At 39.3% G+C, this 15000-nt stretch overlaps 1 protein-coding gene across 1 annotated transcript in view; it reads right to left on the bottom strand.

The window, feature by feature from the left end:
• The window catches only part of KIAA1468 (KIAA1468 ortholog), an 85196-nt gene that overhangs the window by 69547 nt on the left and 649 nt on the right, over positions 1–15000 (bottom strand). The window contains exons 2-3 of the mRNA XM_010585998.1: positions 2490–2668; positions 1085–1246 (exon numbers count right to left, since the gene is read on the bottom strand). Coding sequence (XP_010584300.1) covers positions 1085–1246; positions 2490–2668 — 341 coding nt within the window. The remainder of the gene's footprint in view (positions 1–1084; positions 1247–2489; positions 2669–15000) is intronic.

The following is a 15000-nucleotide window of genomic DNA, read 5'->3' as shown; positions in this document are numbered from 1 at the left end:
AAGCCGTTTAAGATCATACCAGCAGTTGTATGTTCAACAATTCATAATTCCCAACCAGTGAATATCAATCAGTTTTACAACCTTAATGGTCCTTATAGAAACTAAATAAAACCAAGGGGTTTTATGATTTTAACACTCAGAAACTGCCTTAAGCACCACATCTACACATACAGCAGCAATGTGTAGGATTGAAACTTCACCATTTAGATTTCTCCTTATCATTACAGTGTTCATGATAGAAGGAAACATCTGACACACTCTTTACATACAGGTTGGCATTATAAAGAGACACAAAGATCTGGATTCAGATTGATTAAACCAAACAAAGATGCGCTGACGAACACCAGTCTCATGGCCTGTTTCCTGCTACCATTATTTCCCTCTCCCAGAAATTCTGATCCTCCTTCCCATTACAGAAGTACTGCACCAGTTATCATCATCCCCCAAGCATGCTGTCATTACTAAACCAAGCCAATTTAGGTGCTAGAAGTCATTATGTCCACAGTGTTCAATCTGAAGATAGGGTTTAAAATGAAAACTGTCTTTACATATCACATTGGTGGAACCTGAATCCACACAGAGAACTGTACAGCTATCCAAGTAAGTGCTGAAGGAAATGAAACAGTAACAGAGACAACCATATACACATGCAGGCTGAACGGTATCTTCTCAATTTAGTGTCCCACTAGATGATACACATTGCAGAACTCAATCAAGTTGGGAAATTATAGCTTCCAAAACACAAGTCAATCTAAATGGTTAGCTTGAGTAGTGTAACAAGACTTGTACCACTACTTTGCTACAGGGCACTGCCTTTAAAATACGTGTTATGGCTACAGAAGTGGTTCCTGCTGTTAAGATAAGAGGCCACTAGTGCTGAAGCACTTCAGTTGAGACATCTCCTGGCCAAACTGGCTCCACAGGCATCAATGAATCATCAGTGCTAAGATTCTATCCCCTGCCAAGTCCCCAGTCGCAGACGCGGCTGCAGTGCCGCAGCTCCCGCTGAAGCAGGTGTTTCAAGCAGTGGGATAGGAAGCGATGGGGGAGCAGCTCCCTCTGCCTTCAGCGCTGGTGTGGCTACCTGTTTCTGCTACCCGCTGGAAAAGAGGGGCTTCCACCACAGCCAGGCTGGTGAGGTCCAAGCGGCAGCCCCATCCCTTGCACTCACGCTGCAAAGCTTGCAGTGCCACATGGCTCTTGCCTGCCTTGGCTACCCCGCCGTCTCTGCCCCGAGCCACCGCTGCTGAGGGGAGAGCGGGCAGCAAAGGGACCTGCTGCTTCTATCAAATGCCACGGCAGCACTAGTGACCTGGATCTTGCCCCACTGGGACGAGGTGAGATGAATTTTGGAGCTGTTGTTGCACAACATATTGAAGCTTCTCAAGGAACAGAGCCAAGCACTGCACAGGAACTTAGACAGTAGGTTTAAACAGCAAAGAGAGATTTCCAATAGAGCCTTCTAAGGTATCAGCCATGGGATAACAAGGTGAGAAGAGAAAGCTAAATGAGACAATTAACTGAAAATGTCACCCAGGAAGGGGAGGGCTGGCAAGCCTGCCAGATATGTCATCAACAAGAGTCATGGCACGCACGTGCTGCCTGGCAGGGCTGTGCTGAAGACTGCCCAAAGCTGAACAGTGGCAGGCCCGCTCCATCGCTTCACCTACCTAAAATGTCACCGTTGGGGTAACTGTCTGTTGCCTCACTGTCATGGTTTAACCCCAGCCAGCAACTAAGCACCACGCAGCCGCTCGCTCACTCCCCCCCGCACCCAGTGGGATGGGGGAGAGAATCAGGAAAAGAAGTAAAACCCGTGGGTTGAGATAAAAATGGTTTAATAGAATAGAAAAGAAGAAACTAATAATGATAATGCTAATAAAATGACAACAGTAATAATAAAAGGATAATAAAAGAATATACAAATGATGCACAATGCAATTGCTCACCACCCACCAATCGACACCCAGTTAGTCCCTGAGCGGCGATTCCCCCTCTCCCTACTCCCCCCAGTTCATATACTGGGCATGATGTCACACGGTATGGAATACACCTTTGGCCAGTTTTGGTCAGCTGCCCTGACTGTGTCCCCTCCCAACTTCTTGTGCCCCTCCAGCCTTCTCGCTGGCTGGGCATGAGAAGCTGAAAAATCCTTGACTTTTGACTAAATACTACTTAGCAACAACTAAAAACATCAGTGTTATCAACATTCTTCTCATACTGAACTCAAAACATAGCACTGTACCAGCTACTAGGAAGACAATCAGCTCTATCCCAGCTGAAACCAGGACACTCACTCCTTACCACTGCCTTCGTAGGCAGTCATCAGCAGAGGTTTATCCCTTAAGACCAATGCCATCATCCAGAAAATTATGAAATAACATCTTATAACCTCAAATTTTACACTTCCATAAAGGATATACCTGCTCAGCAAAGGATCAGAGGCTGAAAAGGTACCTCCCTGCCAGGAATGCAACGCCCTCATTCACCAGGAAAACAAGCAGGGCTGTTCGAATGAGAGGAATCAACAAGGGAAGGGCTGTGCTCAGCCAAGTAGATCACTTGAGGAATGTGAAACATCACCATTTTTCTGAAGTACAAATAGTTGTACTCCAGTACACTGAGTGGAAGTATTTCAACTAAAGCATTCAGAAAACTACTTTCTGACCTGAAAGGGGAAAAGAAAAAAAATCAAATTTTTAGGAAAACAATGTATATTTATTCAGATTATTTTTTAGATAAAAAAGAAAAATCTTAGGTTTAAGTTATCTAGCAAAGAATAATCAAAGCAGAATCTTGCAGGGGGGAACCACTGAAAAGGGGAAGTACACTTTGGCTGAATTCTGTTTCTTTTCTACAAAACAACCCAATGTGATACAGCAGTGGGAAGCCATTTTCCTGTCATGATACGCACATTCTTACCAAGTCATCTGCATGTGACTTTTATATTTCTTTCTCTAGTATTCTGAATTAAAATAGTTTTCTTTTTAATCAGCAATTCCTTTTTTCTAAGAGCTTTCCTAATGAATAGTGAAAAAATAATTGCTGTCAGTTTAATGTTTCAGAATTGGTAAAGCAACAAACAGGTGTAAACAACTCCAGAAAGCCTATCACTGCAATATGGAACAAGGGAGTGCCACAGGTGCACAGAAAACAAGTGAAATAGGCTTAGGCTTTTCATAGCCCATACTAGTGAAATGCCAGGAGATAGACTGGGATAGCAAAGGAGAGCCTGTGTATAGTTCTTGTCTCTTAACTCTACCACTGGAAAAGGGTTAACAAAATCAGAAAGCTAAGATTTATATTTGATACTGAAAGCCACGAAGTTTTTTAATCCATCTATTGAAAAATGCAGTGGTTTTAATTTCATTTGTGAAGTTAAAAATCAGGTTCACCACCACATTTTGCTTATTAACTTTTACAATCTTTTAAAACATTGCTTCTTTCCAGAGGAAAGGAATTTTAATTCCTTTCTTATTCCCAGAACTGTCACCTGTATGACATACAGATTTCTGCTGACAGCTTCTGTTCCCTAGGCATATTCAGCTCTTTCACTGAAAGCTGAGTATAACTATATAAGGAGAAAAATGTAAAACAAAGTGATAATCCCCTTCCACTGACATACATAATATGAAAGAGGTTAGGTTTCATTCACTCTGATGGTAAAACCAGTTTATTTTTACCAGCTTACCTAAAAGGACACCAAAAGGGATTATGTTAGCCATAGTTTCACAGTACATGAATTAAGCAGAAATAAGTTGCAGTCTTCTATAAAAATACATCTTTAATTAATCTTTACATGAGCATAACATTGTAAATCAGCTAAAAACATAGACAAACCAAGCGATACTACTTCTTGATAGCAAGGCTCAAGAAAAAAACGCCAGAAAATTCAACAAATCTTTTGGAAGCTTTTGAATTTACTTTTCAAACATCTAAATTGATTATAAAAAAATTACTAGTTGGTAAAGCAGCCATTAAGTTGCTGTATTTTCTCCAAGATCACAGGAAATTGTATCATTATGTACTAAAAATTAACCAGTCAGAGCATATGAAGACCAAGAACTCCATCTTTTTCCTTGAAATTCAAGAAGAAGTAATAATGATACTACACTTGTACAAGACAAATTCACTTTGCATCTCTAAGTGTTCACTTGTACTGAAAAATATCTGTAACCCTGAAACAAGACTGTTGCCTTATTTTAAACTGATGAGCAAAATAGCTGGCTAACCACATTTTAAACTGATCAGAGAAATAACTGGAAATTTGGTTTTGATTAGCATCCATATGGAACAAGATGCAGTGCAAAGCGAATCCTTCCAATCAAGATCAGAGCAGCTTTCCACTGGATATTCCATATACTTGGACAAAATCTTTCCCAGTTTATGCCAGGCTTTACACGAGTTACATGTAGGAAGAAACAGCTGTAGGCAGACAGCTCGCACATATCATAGGGGGATACAACCTTTTTGGAGATAATAAAAGTCCAAAGTCCATTAGACTGGATAATAACTTACGCCTATCGTGCTAGTACAGAACCATCATCTATACTCTTCAGGAATCCACCCTCACACATCACTATCTGGAGAATAAAGAAAAAACAGTACTTTGCATTAAAAAAAGAAAACAAAAAACCCTCTTTGAAGACATTATACCCGATAGTTCAATATAGTTTTACTTGTCATTTACTGGAGCCTTACCAAACAGGAACATGCAACGTACCACAGGCTTGGAAAAAACTGTTACGGAACATTGTTCATGCTACTGGATACAACAAAAGATTTATATAGAGATTTCTGAATATTTATCCAAGAAGAGCTCCAGAAGCACAGACTATTTTTTTATTTTACTTTTTTTCTTTTTTACTTTAGAGAAAGTTAAAATGTTTTAACATTGGTGTTGGAAGTATCACACAACCAACTTGGATCCACCAGAAGTAATTTTACTGGATAAAAAACCACTTCCTTCACTAAACTACATTTTCACTACATAGGATTTCACTTGGGAGAAACCTTAACAAGACCACTCAGTTCAGTCCTGGGTACAACTCTACTTACAAACCATCTCAGGTTAATGCCTTCTAGCTTCTCCTGAATAAAAACAGACACTGAAAGTTACACAAGCGAATGACTGAGGCCATCAAAAATTATTCCTTAGCATCACCATCCTGATGGCTATTACTAGAAAAGAAAAAAACCCAATAGGACTCCAGGATGCAATTCTCTGCAGCAATAGAAATAAGCTGTATTTTGTTCTTGAACTGAAAATCGAATATTTGTTTTGTAGAACAAAATTATTAAAATAGGGAATTGCCAAGGTTCAATTTTCTTATGAATTAAAAAAAAAAAAGATAATTCAACCAGTAGACATGCTACATCTTAATATATGGCAGTAAATTAGACTCCAAATGTTATGAACAACTATACAATGAAAGTAGTTGGGGATTATACACATACAACCTTCTTGTACAGAGGAACCTCTGATGGAAAATTTTTCATCTAAAATAAAATTATGTCATAAGGAGATCAAAGCTGAAACTTTAAGGGGTCTGCAAATCAAAGGCTGGAAAAAAAAACTTCATATACATCTGGAAAGGACAACAGTACAACACATTTTATAGGGTACAGCTTATCTTTACATTTAGGACATCCAACCTAATTTTTAAGTTCAAAGAGATACAGGCAAACCAGCAAGTACTCTGATAACAGATCCTGATGGCAAAGTTTCCTTAGAAACTACTCAGGTCTACCACTTTTTTTTCTCTGTGCTACAGGTACAATAAAAGAACTGTTGAAGTTCAGTCCTAAGGAAATGCGAGTGCATAAATATACATTTTAGATCTGTTTCTGTTGGTGGTAAAGTAGTCAGCAAACTAGGTATTTCACCTGCCTTAAATATTCAAGACCTAGAGTAAACTAGCCCTTATGGCCATGCAACAGACGGCCTGCTCTCTTCTAGAGATACTAGTCTGGAAAAGCATGCCCTTGAATAACCTGCATTTTCAGCTGTCCTGCACAGTATCACAGGCACAGAACAGCAGAAGCCAAGGAAACTGGGGACAGAGACTACCTGGGAGAAAGAATAAATTTCCTCTTATATTTAACTGCACATGCTTAAGCACCATATCAGTACTGAACTACACATATGTCTATGTGAATAAACCAACTGGAAAGAGGGATAGCATTCACAGAAGATGTGGAATAACGTAAAAACCTGAACGGCTTTAATGGAGTCCCTTCTACATTAAATGAAAGAATTGCACATCATTAACACTTTAACAAGTGATCATCAATTCACAGTTTGTATTTGTGGCTGCATTATGTAGCAACTGAAATAGATATGTTGTGCAATACATATGAATAAATGAATTAAACTATTTAATTCCCTATAAATTATACTGCAAATTTCTTTAAGCCTTATCAAATTTCACAAGACAACTCTGAAGCAATATTACCTTGAGAAGCCTTAAATGGCTGCTGCATTTAAAACTTCTGATATGTTTCAACTTGTTCCAAGCTTACCAATGCTGGATCAGCCAGCAAAGCAAACTCGATCCATGGCAGCAGATAACTGATCTACCATAAAACCTTTATGGTAGAAACAGACTTATATATAAATTTTTTAAACCAATTTGAACTTGAAGAGTAAATTTTGCCAGATCAACACATTCCACATTGCTATGGTAACTCTGAGAGGGAACTAAGAGCCTTTAAGTAATTAATTGCATCAGGCACTAGATCGTAAGTACCTAACCTATCAACCTTGTTTTGCAACTACAAGTGCCTCTTTTGCTCTCTCCCAGATGTTCTAACTCAGTCAGACCTGCTGAATTTTCCAAGTTGGTATGTTCTGAAAAGAACTCCTCAGACCATCACCAAATGAAAAGGAAACTAAGTGAAGTAAAGCTACTAGAATAAAATTAACTTTCAAGCTGTCAGAGCAATCCATTTACAAATTACCTAAAACAGTCATTCAAGACGGTAAGATAATACTAGTCCCTGATGGGCAATCCGAACCAGACTGAAAACAGATGATCAATACATTTATGTATTTCATATTACTAACAAGCTATGAACAAGCTATACAAAGTACATGAGGGTAAAAACCCTAAAGCTACTTGGAGAAAACTAACCTATGCTTGTTGGCCAAGAACAGCAGAAAAGAAAAAAAACAATCACCAGATACACGAAACAAATACTTTGCAGACACATTGCAGTAAAAAGATGTAAGCCTCGCTCCCATGACAGGCACACAGTAGAAGCTCATGAGAAAGATGAAATTACAAGTAGAAAACACATAGATCTTGCACCCTAGCACACAAATAACACTCACTCACTGAATTGGGTTAAGATACAGATGCACCCGAGCTGATCTCATGGAGAGCCGTACCAGCAACATACTGCTTTTATGGGGAGCTTATTGCATAGACAGTCTCAGGCAGCATCCAAACTAGGAGAGTCTGAAAGAATTAAGCCAGCCCTGCACAAAGCCATTTGAATGTTGCTGCAGTGAACACTGAAGTCCAGGAGCATATGACCTTGGGGAAAGCATCAAACCTAGCCTGGCTCCCTATATATGTGCTGCAGTGTGCCTGAGCTACCAGATCTTCCCAAAACAAAAAAGCTAAGGGAGAAACAAGGCATGGAGGTACTTCTTCCAGCTCAAGACCCTAGCTGGCTTCAGCAGAAGTCAGAAAGCATCACCAGCACCAAATTAACTCCATATGCTCTATGTCGCAGCACTGCATTTCCCAAAGTGTATCAATTAACTTGCATTACAAGGATTTTTCCATTCTCTGCTGTAACCCAGCTTTTTGTTACACTCTCTGACATCAAGTAAAATTATATCAATATAATCCTTAAATGGCTGTCTTTGCTGAGGAACTACTTAAAGTGTATAGATAATAACCCATCTTGATTCTCAAGCATTGTATCATCTCAGTTTTCTTCATATTTCAATTCTAGTATGTTTCCCTTTCCCCGATTTCCGCATTTATCTCAGGACAGCAGTAAATTTTCCAGTTAAGTTTTAACAACGTTAAATTCTATGCAGAATTTTAAAAATACATTAAAAAAAATAATTAAAAACTCGCAACTAGAGACCGAAGCATCTCTCCTATGAGGAGAGGCTGAGAGAGCTGGGGCTGTTCAGCCTGGAGAAGAGAAGACTCAAGGGGGATCTCAGAAATGTGTATAAATACCTGAAGGGAGGGTGCAAAGAGGACGGAGCCAGGCTCTTCTCAGTGGTGCCCAGGGACTGGCCCAGAGGCAATGGGCACAAACTGAAACACAGGAGGTTCCCTCTGAACATCAGGAAACACTTTTCTACTGTGAGGGTGACCGAGCACTGGCACAGGTTGTGCAAAGAGGTTGTGGAGTCTCTGTCCACAGAGATATTCAAAAGCCATCCGGACATGGTCCTGAGCAACTGGCTGTAGGTTGCGCTGCTTTAGCTGAGGGACCGGACCAGACAGCCTCCAGAGGGCCCTTCCCACCTCAACCATGCTGTGATTCTGTGATTATTTTTGTCATGAGTTGTCTTACTCAAATGACAAAACAGCTGATAGCTCTCTCTCCCCTCCAACATCAAACCGAGATGAAAAAGTACTTTTTATATAAATAAGAAATTCTTATTCTGTGAGTTTTTACATAACAGTATTTCCTTCAATTCAACAGCAAAGTAATCAGTTGCATCACCATCATGCGGCGTTATATTGCAGGAAGGGAGGAAGTAAATTGCCTCTCCCCTATGGTGCACTGGGGGAGAGAGTTCAGTATTTCTCAAAGGCTTTTTCAGCTTGGTCTGTCTTTAAAAAAAAAATCTTCACACAATTTTTTTACCTTTTTGTCCAACAAACTCAATATACTTTGTGCCACGTCTCACACATGTGCATCATAAATAAAAATACAAGGCCTACAACCTTTACTGAATCACTCCATTTTAGCCCATGCTAGAGGAGAATTCAACTCGGTTTCTCAAACCTGCATCTTTACAATACACTAGAAAATGAAATACGAGTAATACATTGAAGATAAAGAGTTACAACTTCAAACACACAACTGCATAAGGTTTTATGACTTATCTTTATATACTGATAGGAAGAAGACTTCTGATGCTATACTTTAAATAGTTCCATATATATAAATTACCTTACTCAGAATTTGTAACAAATCTTAGTTTAGTTTGAAAGTATAAGAACTTCCTGAAAAATATTCTTTTCCCATATTTTCGGTAATTCTGAGTTTACAGAACCTAGAAGTCCAGTATTTACAAATTTTAAATTAACAGAGATGATGGACTTCACACAGATCAGCTTCCAACACAACTGATATCAATACCTACTCGATCATAACTTGCTTGCAAATATTAGACAAATCTTTTTGTATCAGGTAATGAATCTCGTCTAAAATTTCCAGCAAGCACTCCCTCACCTGAACAGAATTTACGAAGTCACATCTTCAGTCAAGAAAAAGATAACTCTCAGAGGAAGAAAAGCTACAGGAAACTCGATATACAGAATTGAAATTATGTACAGGGGATCTTAAAGAAGCTTCCAGTGGCTGGTTCTGAAATGCAAAGCTCTAGCTAATCTTACTGCTGTTTCTTTCCTTCTCTCCCCCCGACTCCCCAAAATCTCTCCTTTCCCTAACAGCAAAACCGTCAGAAGGAAATGTGTGCTGCTTCAGCACAAAGCCTGCTCACTTTGCTGGAGCTTTCAACCAAGGCATGGTTAAACTCGCACATAACTAAACAAGATACAGTGCCTTTATATAGAGGTTCACTTCTGTCTTCCCCAACATAGAAAAGTAACAGTAATTCTGGCATAGGAACAGAACAAAATCAGGACTAAAGCAGCTAAATTCCCCTTAGCATATCTGTAAACATCCTAAGAGAACAAGAACACACAAGTAAGTTACTACGATGTAAACTATAACAGGAACATACAGGATACACTTGCTACTCAGTGATAACTTGGTATTTGCTTGCCTAGTATTAGTGGCTAGTCTGTCCTTCTTTGCCCATCAATGTCATGCTTATCTCATGCTACCTTATCTTGTTATTTCTTTGGGTAGTTATACCCTTATGTGGACTAACCTGTCTTAACTATCTACCATTGCATCCCAAATCACCCCAACACAGATGTCAGCCAATGCTTAAATTACCCACTCATCCATCAGAAATGGCTTCCAGCAGACCTGGTTTCACCCCTTTGACAACTCCCAACAGTTGCCGAAGTCTTAAACTAAGAAGCTTTTAAGCTATGAAGTGCATCTCATTGAAAACTTTACAGAAATACCAGTGTCAGTAAAATGGAGGGGGGTTTAAAGCAGTTGCAATAGGAGAAAGTTCACCTGGCTTCTCTATCAGTAAAGCCAACATCAGAGCACTATGAAATCTCTCAGGTTTCATCCAAGCATTACTGTCTTCTGGCAGGTCTGCAGGGAACTCGGCTTCCCTTTACTTCAGCATTACATACAAACTTCTTACTCCTTCAACTGATTTCTGTACTTCTTTTAAAGAGACATTCAGTCTCTTCCATCTGCTGATGCCAGCAGCTTTGATCACGTATTTATCTGCACCCTTCCATCCTGTCCTTACTAAGAGGAGCACCTTTCCCAAATCATTCCACCTCATAGCATCTGGAGAGGTAGCCAACAAGACTACATATTTTGCTTACTTTCATAAGGTAACAAACAAAATACTTGAGCTGACAAAAACAAAACACCTAACAAAGAACTAGTCATTAGAACAACAGAAATTATTTGCTTTTCTAGTTTGAAGCAAATTCACTTTGTGAAGGAGTCAGCACTGTTCCTTTAGAAACACAGCACTGCGTGGTGCTTAGTTGCTGGCTGGGGTTAAACCACGACAGTCTTCTTCCCAGTTTCCTATCTCATTTAGACTGCCTTTTAAGCTGAGATATAATGAACTGTTTTGAGGTAGCCCTGTTCTGCTATATATTAATACAAAACAAAAATCTGGTGAAACACTGATTGTGACAAGGGCCTGCACAGTCACAATGTCTGTAACTCAGGATTGAGAGCTGTTATCAAGACACCCCTTTCTCACAAAAGTATAATCAATACACTCTTCCCACATGGCTTTTTGCAGTAGGACGCATCTGAATTTCAAAGGCTATAAGCAAAACAGAGAGATACTGCACAATATCTGAAACAAACAAACAATAAAAAGAATCCCAAATTGTAAACAAAGCCAGGACCTTACTATGAAGCAGCAGCAATACTTTGTACTTTTGTACTCACAGATTAGCTTAATATAACTGGAATCAAGTCCCCAGAAAGTTATAAACAGCTTCACTTCGGAAATAACTAGAAACAAATCATCTCCTGAAAAACATAAATATAACATATATGCTCAAACCCCTTCTTTATGATTTTCATTAAAGCTATATCAAATTTTTGAGAATGTTGAGCTTTTGTAGCCATAAAGAAAAAATAAATGGCAGATTTTAAGACTAAAGCTAGTTCTAACAGTGTAAGCTGCATTCCTTTCAAGAAAGAGCATTTGCCAAGCATAGCAATTGAAGGGCATCATATCAATCACATTAAAAAAACAAAAAAGTTTCTTCACCCACTATGCTCAAGCCGAATTATGGTCATATGTATATACGGGAAAACATTTGAGGTTTGGGAACAGGGATGAGACTTTTGAGCCACAGTTTTATTTCTAAGTTTCAAGTGTCTCAATTTGTACTGTACTTTCTTATGCAAGGATGATAGGGAAGGGAACACAAATTTAAATTTAATATGTAGGTGCTAACCAAAGCCTTGTAAAAGAACTGGAATACTGTATGAAGGAGGGACTTCCAAATTATACCACTCACATGAGTAGCATTAGAAAAGTGGTATCAAAATGGTCTAGCAGATGTGGAGCTACTGCTATTGAAACCAAGGGAAGAAGCTGTCATAGAAGTTTGGGAAGATCTAGCAGAGATACAGGACATGAAGGATGACTGTACACAAGTGCTGTGCATCTAAAGGAACAGTGTTGACTCCTTCACAAAGTGAATTTGCTTCAAACTAGAAGAGCAAAGTTGCTAGACACAATATACATTTCCATATTTTTCATTACAATATATCTTAATCTCTGTTTGCAGCTGTGACACTACTGCTACTAGAAAACGTAAGTGTATTTTTGCAAAAAACTAAGAAATCCTAGTCATCTGACTATCATTTGCTTTTGTAACCAAGTGCTCTGAAGCATGGTTCAAAGACAAAACAGCTTCTAAGTCACCAGCTGACCACATGATGCTAGTTGTTTAAATCCTATGATACTTCATTAAAATCTCTTTATAGCAGTCTATAAAGAGAAAGATCAGAAAAAAGCCCAAAAGAAATTCCACCATGCACTCATGGTTTAGCTTGCCTAAAAGGATTCTGAGAAGTGCCAATGAACACTTGCACTGAAGTTCTCCCATTCTGTAGAGGAACGCACAGTATGAAAGCCTTCCATGCCTTGGTAGAAATCCTCAGGCAGCATTCCAAACATACTTCACATTCAATAAGAACTGCCAGTCAGGCTTTTTCTGCATCCACTCAAATTATCAAAGACCTTGGTGTAAAACCATAGAAATTCATCTAACTTGGGGGCAGGGAGGAGCAGGTGCAAAGCTAGTGCTGAGAAGAAATTCTGACTTTAGGTATCAACAGAAATAAAGAATATTTTTTTTTTAATCTGGCCACATTAAGAATTTTTTTTCACTGAAGCATAAAATTTAAGTGACCTTGAAATGCCAACCATGCCAAACTCCGCTACTTTCTACATCAATAGTTTCCATGAAGAAAACTATTGGTTTATTTTCAAATACCTTTTGACATGTTAAAGAGAGAGAATGTACCTGCACTACTCTCACACACATTGTCTGCAAGTCTCCATGTGAGCATCCACGAATGTGGGCACAACAGAAGGGACATCTCAACAAAACTGAACTTTTTTACTAACTTAATAAACTATTGAAACTTACTGCTGTATCTGACCTGTGGCTTAGACCTCTACCTAAACCCAATAATACCAGCTGCTTAAGAGGAAAGTGAAAAGAACTCTCGCAAAGACCATATAATTTTCAGCCCATCAGAGCCTTCTGCAATCTATTTTTTAAAATTTGGAAACTGGCATGAATTCAGAGGCATGAGACTATCAGCTCTTGTTGACATTAACCAGAATTCAGCTGAACAGCACTGTCACAACTGCTAGCTCAATGCTAGACTCCAGACTGCAAGAAAGTCCGATGGCAAGAAGTTCAAAAATCTACTGGAGCTATACAAAAATACTTTTTTTTTTAATTGTTCTGGATCTGTCACCTTTCAATGTCACTCACATGAACTGGCTTTTGAATCATTGTTGAGACCAAAAAACCCTTTGAAAAGCACTCTAACCTGGTGTAGATATCAGATTTCAAAACACACTTAACCTTTAACCCAAGGTCTAGCGTGATGCTTATTTTTAGCACACCTCAGTATTATTAAAGTGCTCCAAAATAAGTTTTAGTCCCCCCTCCTCTCTCTCCCTTGCCTCCTCCCTCCTTATTTTAATTGTGATGTCCCATTGCCATCTATCATTCATCAGGTTAGCAAAATAATCATTAAGATGTTCTCACATAAGTGTACATTGGTCTAGGACCGCAAGAGGTCATTTTTTGTGTGCATAACACCACACTTAACACAGGCTGCTGTTTTTTCTAGTTCTACTGGAGTATGTACATTATCAATAGCTGGAAACAACATATGTTAACAAAGAAAAGAGAATGTTTAATCAATCAGATGAATTGACTGGAATCCCCGAGGAAGCTGCTTTTAATGAAACAGAAATTTATATCGGTTCGAAGCCTTGAAGCATGAGTTTTTCCAACATTCACCAATCTTATAATGAAGCAGCCCACACTGAAGCTCTCAGCCAGACAAAGCCAAGTATGAAATTCTAAGTATTCATAAACAAGATAACCGGAACACAAACAACACAGCATGCATAAAAAAACATATTGAAAACCAATAACAAGTTGAAAGTTTAGATGTCTCCTATTATCCCAGACACCTAGATACTATCAGTTATTTTCAAATTTTAAGTCTAACTGCATGTCTTTGCAACATTAAAACCTTTTTTTTAAAGCAAACAAAAATATGGGACTATTTACAAAATGCCTTTAGGTGTCTCAGAATACACATACACATAAATAAGTCTTTCAGCTGTCTGCTAACCACAACTCCTTTCATTTCAGTACCTTCCCATGAGTTCATTAAGTCGTCAAAAGTCAGGTGGCTGGGCAGCTTCTCTCTCTCAAAGCCACTTCCACAAGCTACCTCCTTTTTAGAACTCTACATTTCTTGACGGTAACATCGATAAGACGCACAAGTAACTTTATTCTAAGCCATCTGCTCTACCATTAAAACTGAAAAGCTTTTGAGGCCAGCTACATGATGATTTTCCATCCAAATATCTGCACCACTTTTTTATCCCAAAAGCTGGACTAACCCAGCTCCAAATTCCAAAATGGTTAGCCAAAGACTGCAGGCGCTTGGTACACATGACAGCCTTAATTGCAGGAAACATTGTATTAGTTGTGTGTGACCTGTGAAACTCAGACCTGTCCTTGGATGACTTAGCCATTCCAATGCATCAGCAGAAATATCACGCTGGCTCCTAACGCCCCGTTTTTGACAGTTTTTTAGACTTTTAAGTGTAGCAGCTGTAGCTTCACTCCTAACTCTTTCTGCTAGCAGCATACGACTTATCTCTTGACAGCAGGCGCTGAAGAAGGCACAGGAAACCCCGAGACAGCTGAAAACTAAGGCTGACATTCCCATCCGTCACATTTCTTCCACGTTTGGCACACGCGTGACCTTCACAGGAAGACCGAGGCTCGACAAGGTACGCGAGCGGGACGGCGGTAACATCGATCCTGGCGCCCCATCTTCTCAGCCCCCGGCCGCCCCGCTCCTACAGCCTCCCCCCGTCCCGCACGCAGGTAACAGAAAACAAGC

Source organism: Haliaeetus leucocephalus, unplaced genomic scaffold (assembly GCF_000737465.1).
Source record: "Haliaeetus leucocephalus isolate CR32 unplaced genomic scaffold, Haliaeetus_leucocephalus-4.0 Scaffold137, whole genome shotgun sequence".
NCBI lineage: Eukaryota > Metazoa > Chordata > Aves > Accipitriformes > Accipitridae > Haliaeetus > Haliaeetus leucocephalus.
Note: the sequence above shows the minus strand (reverse complement) of the source record. Positions and strands in the feature narration are given on the sequence as shown.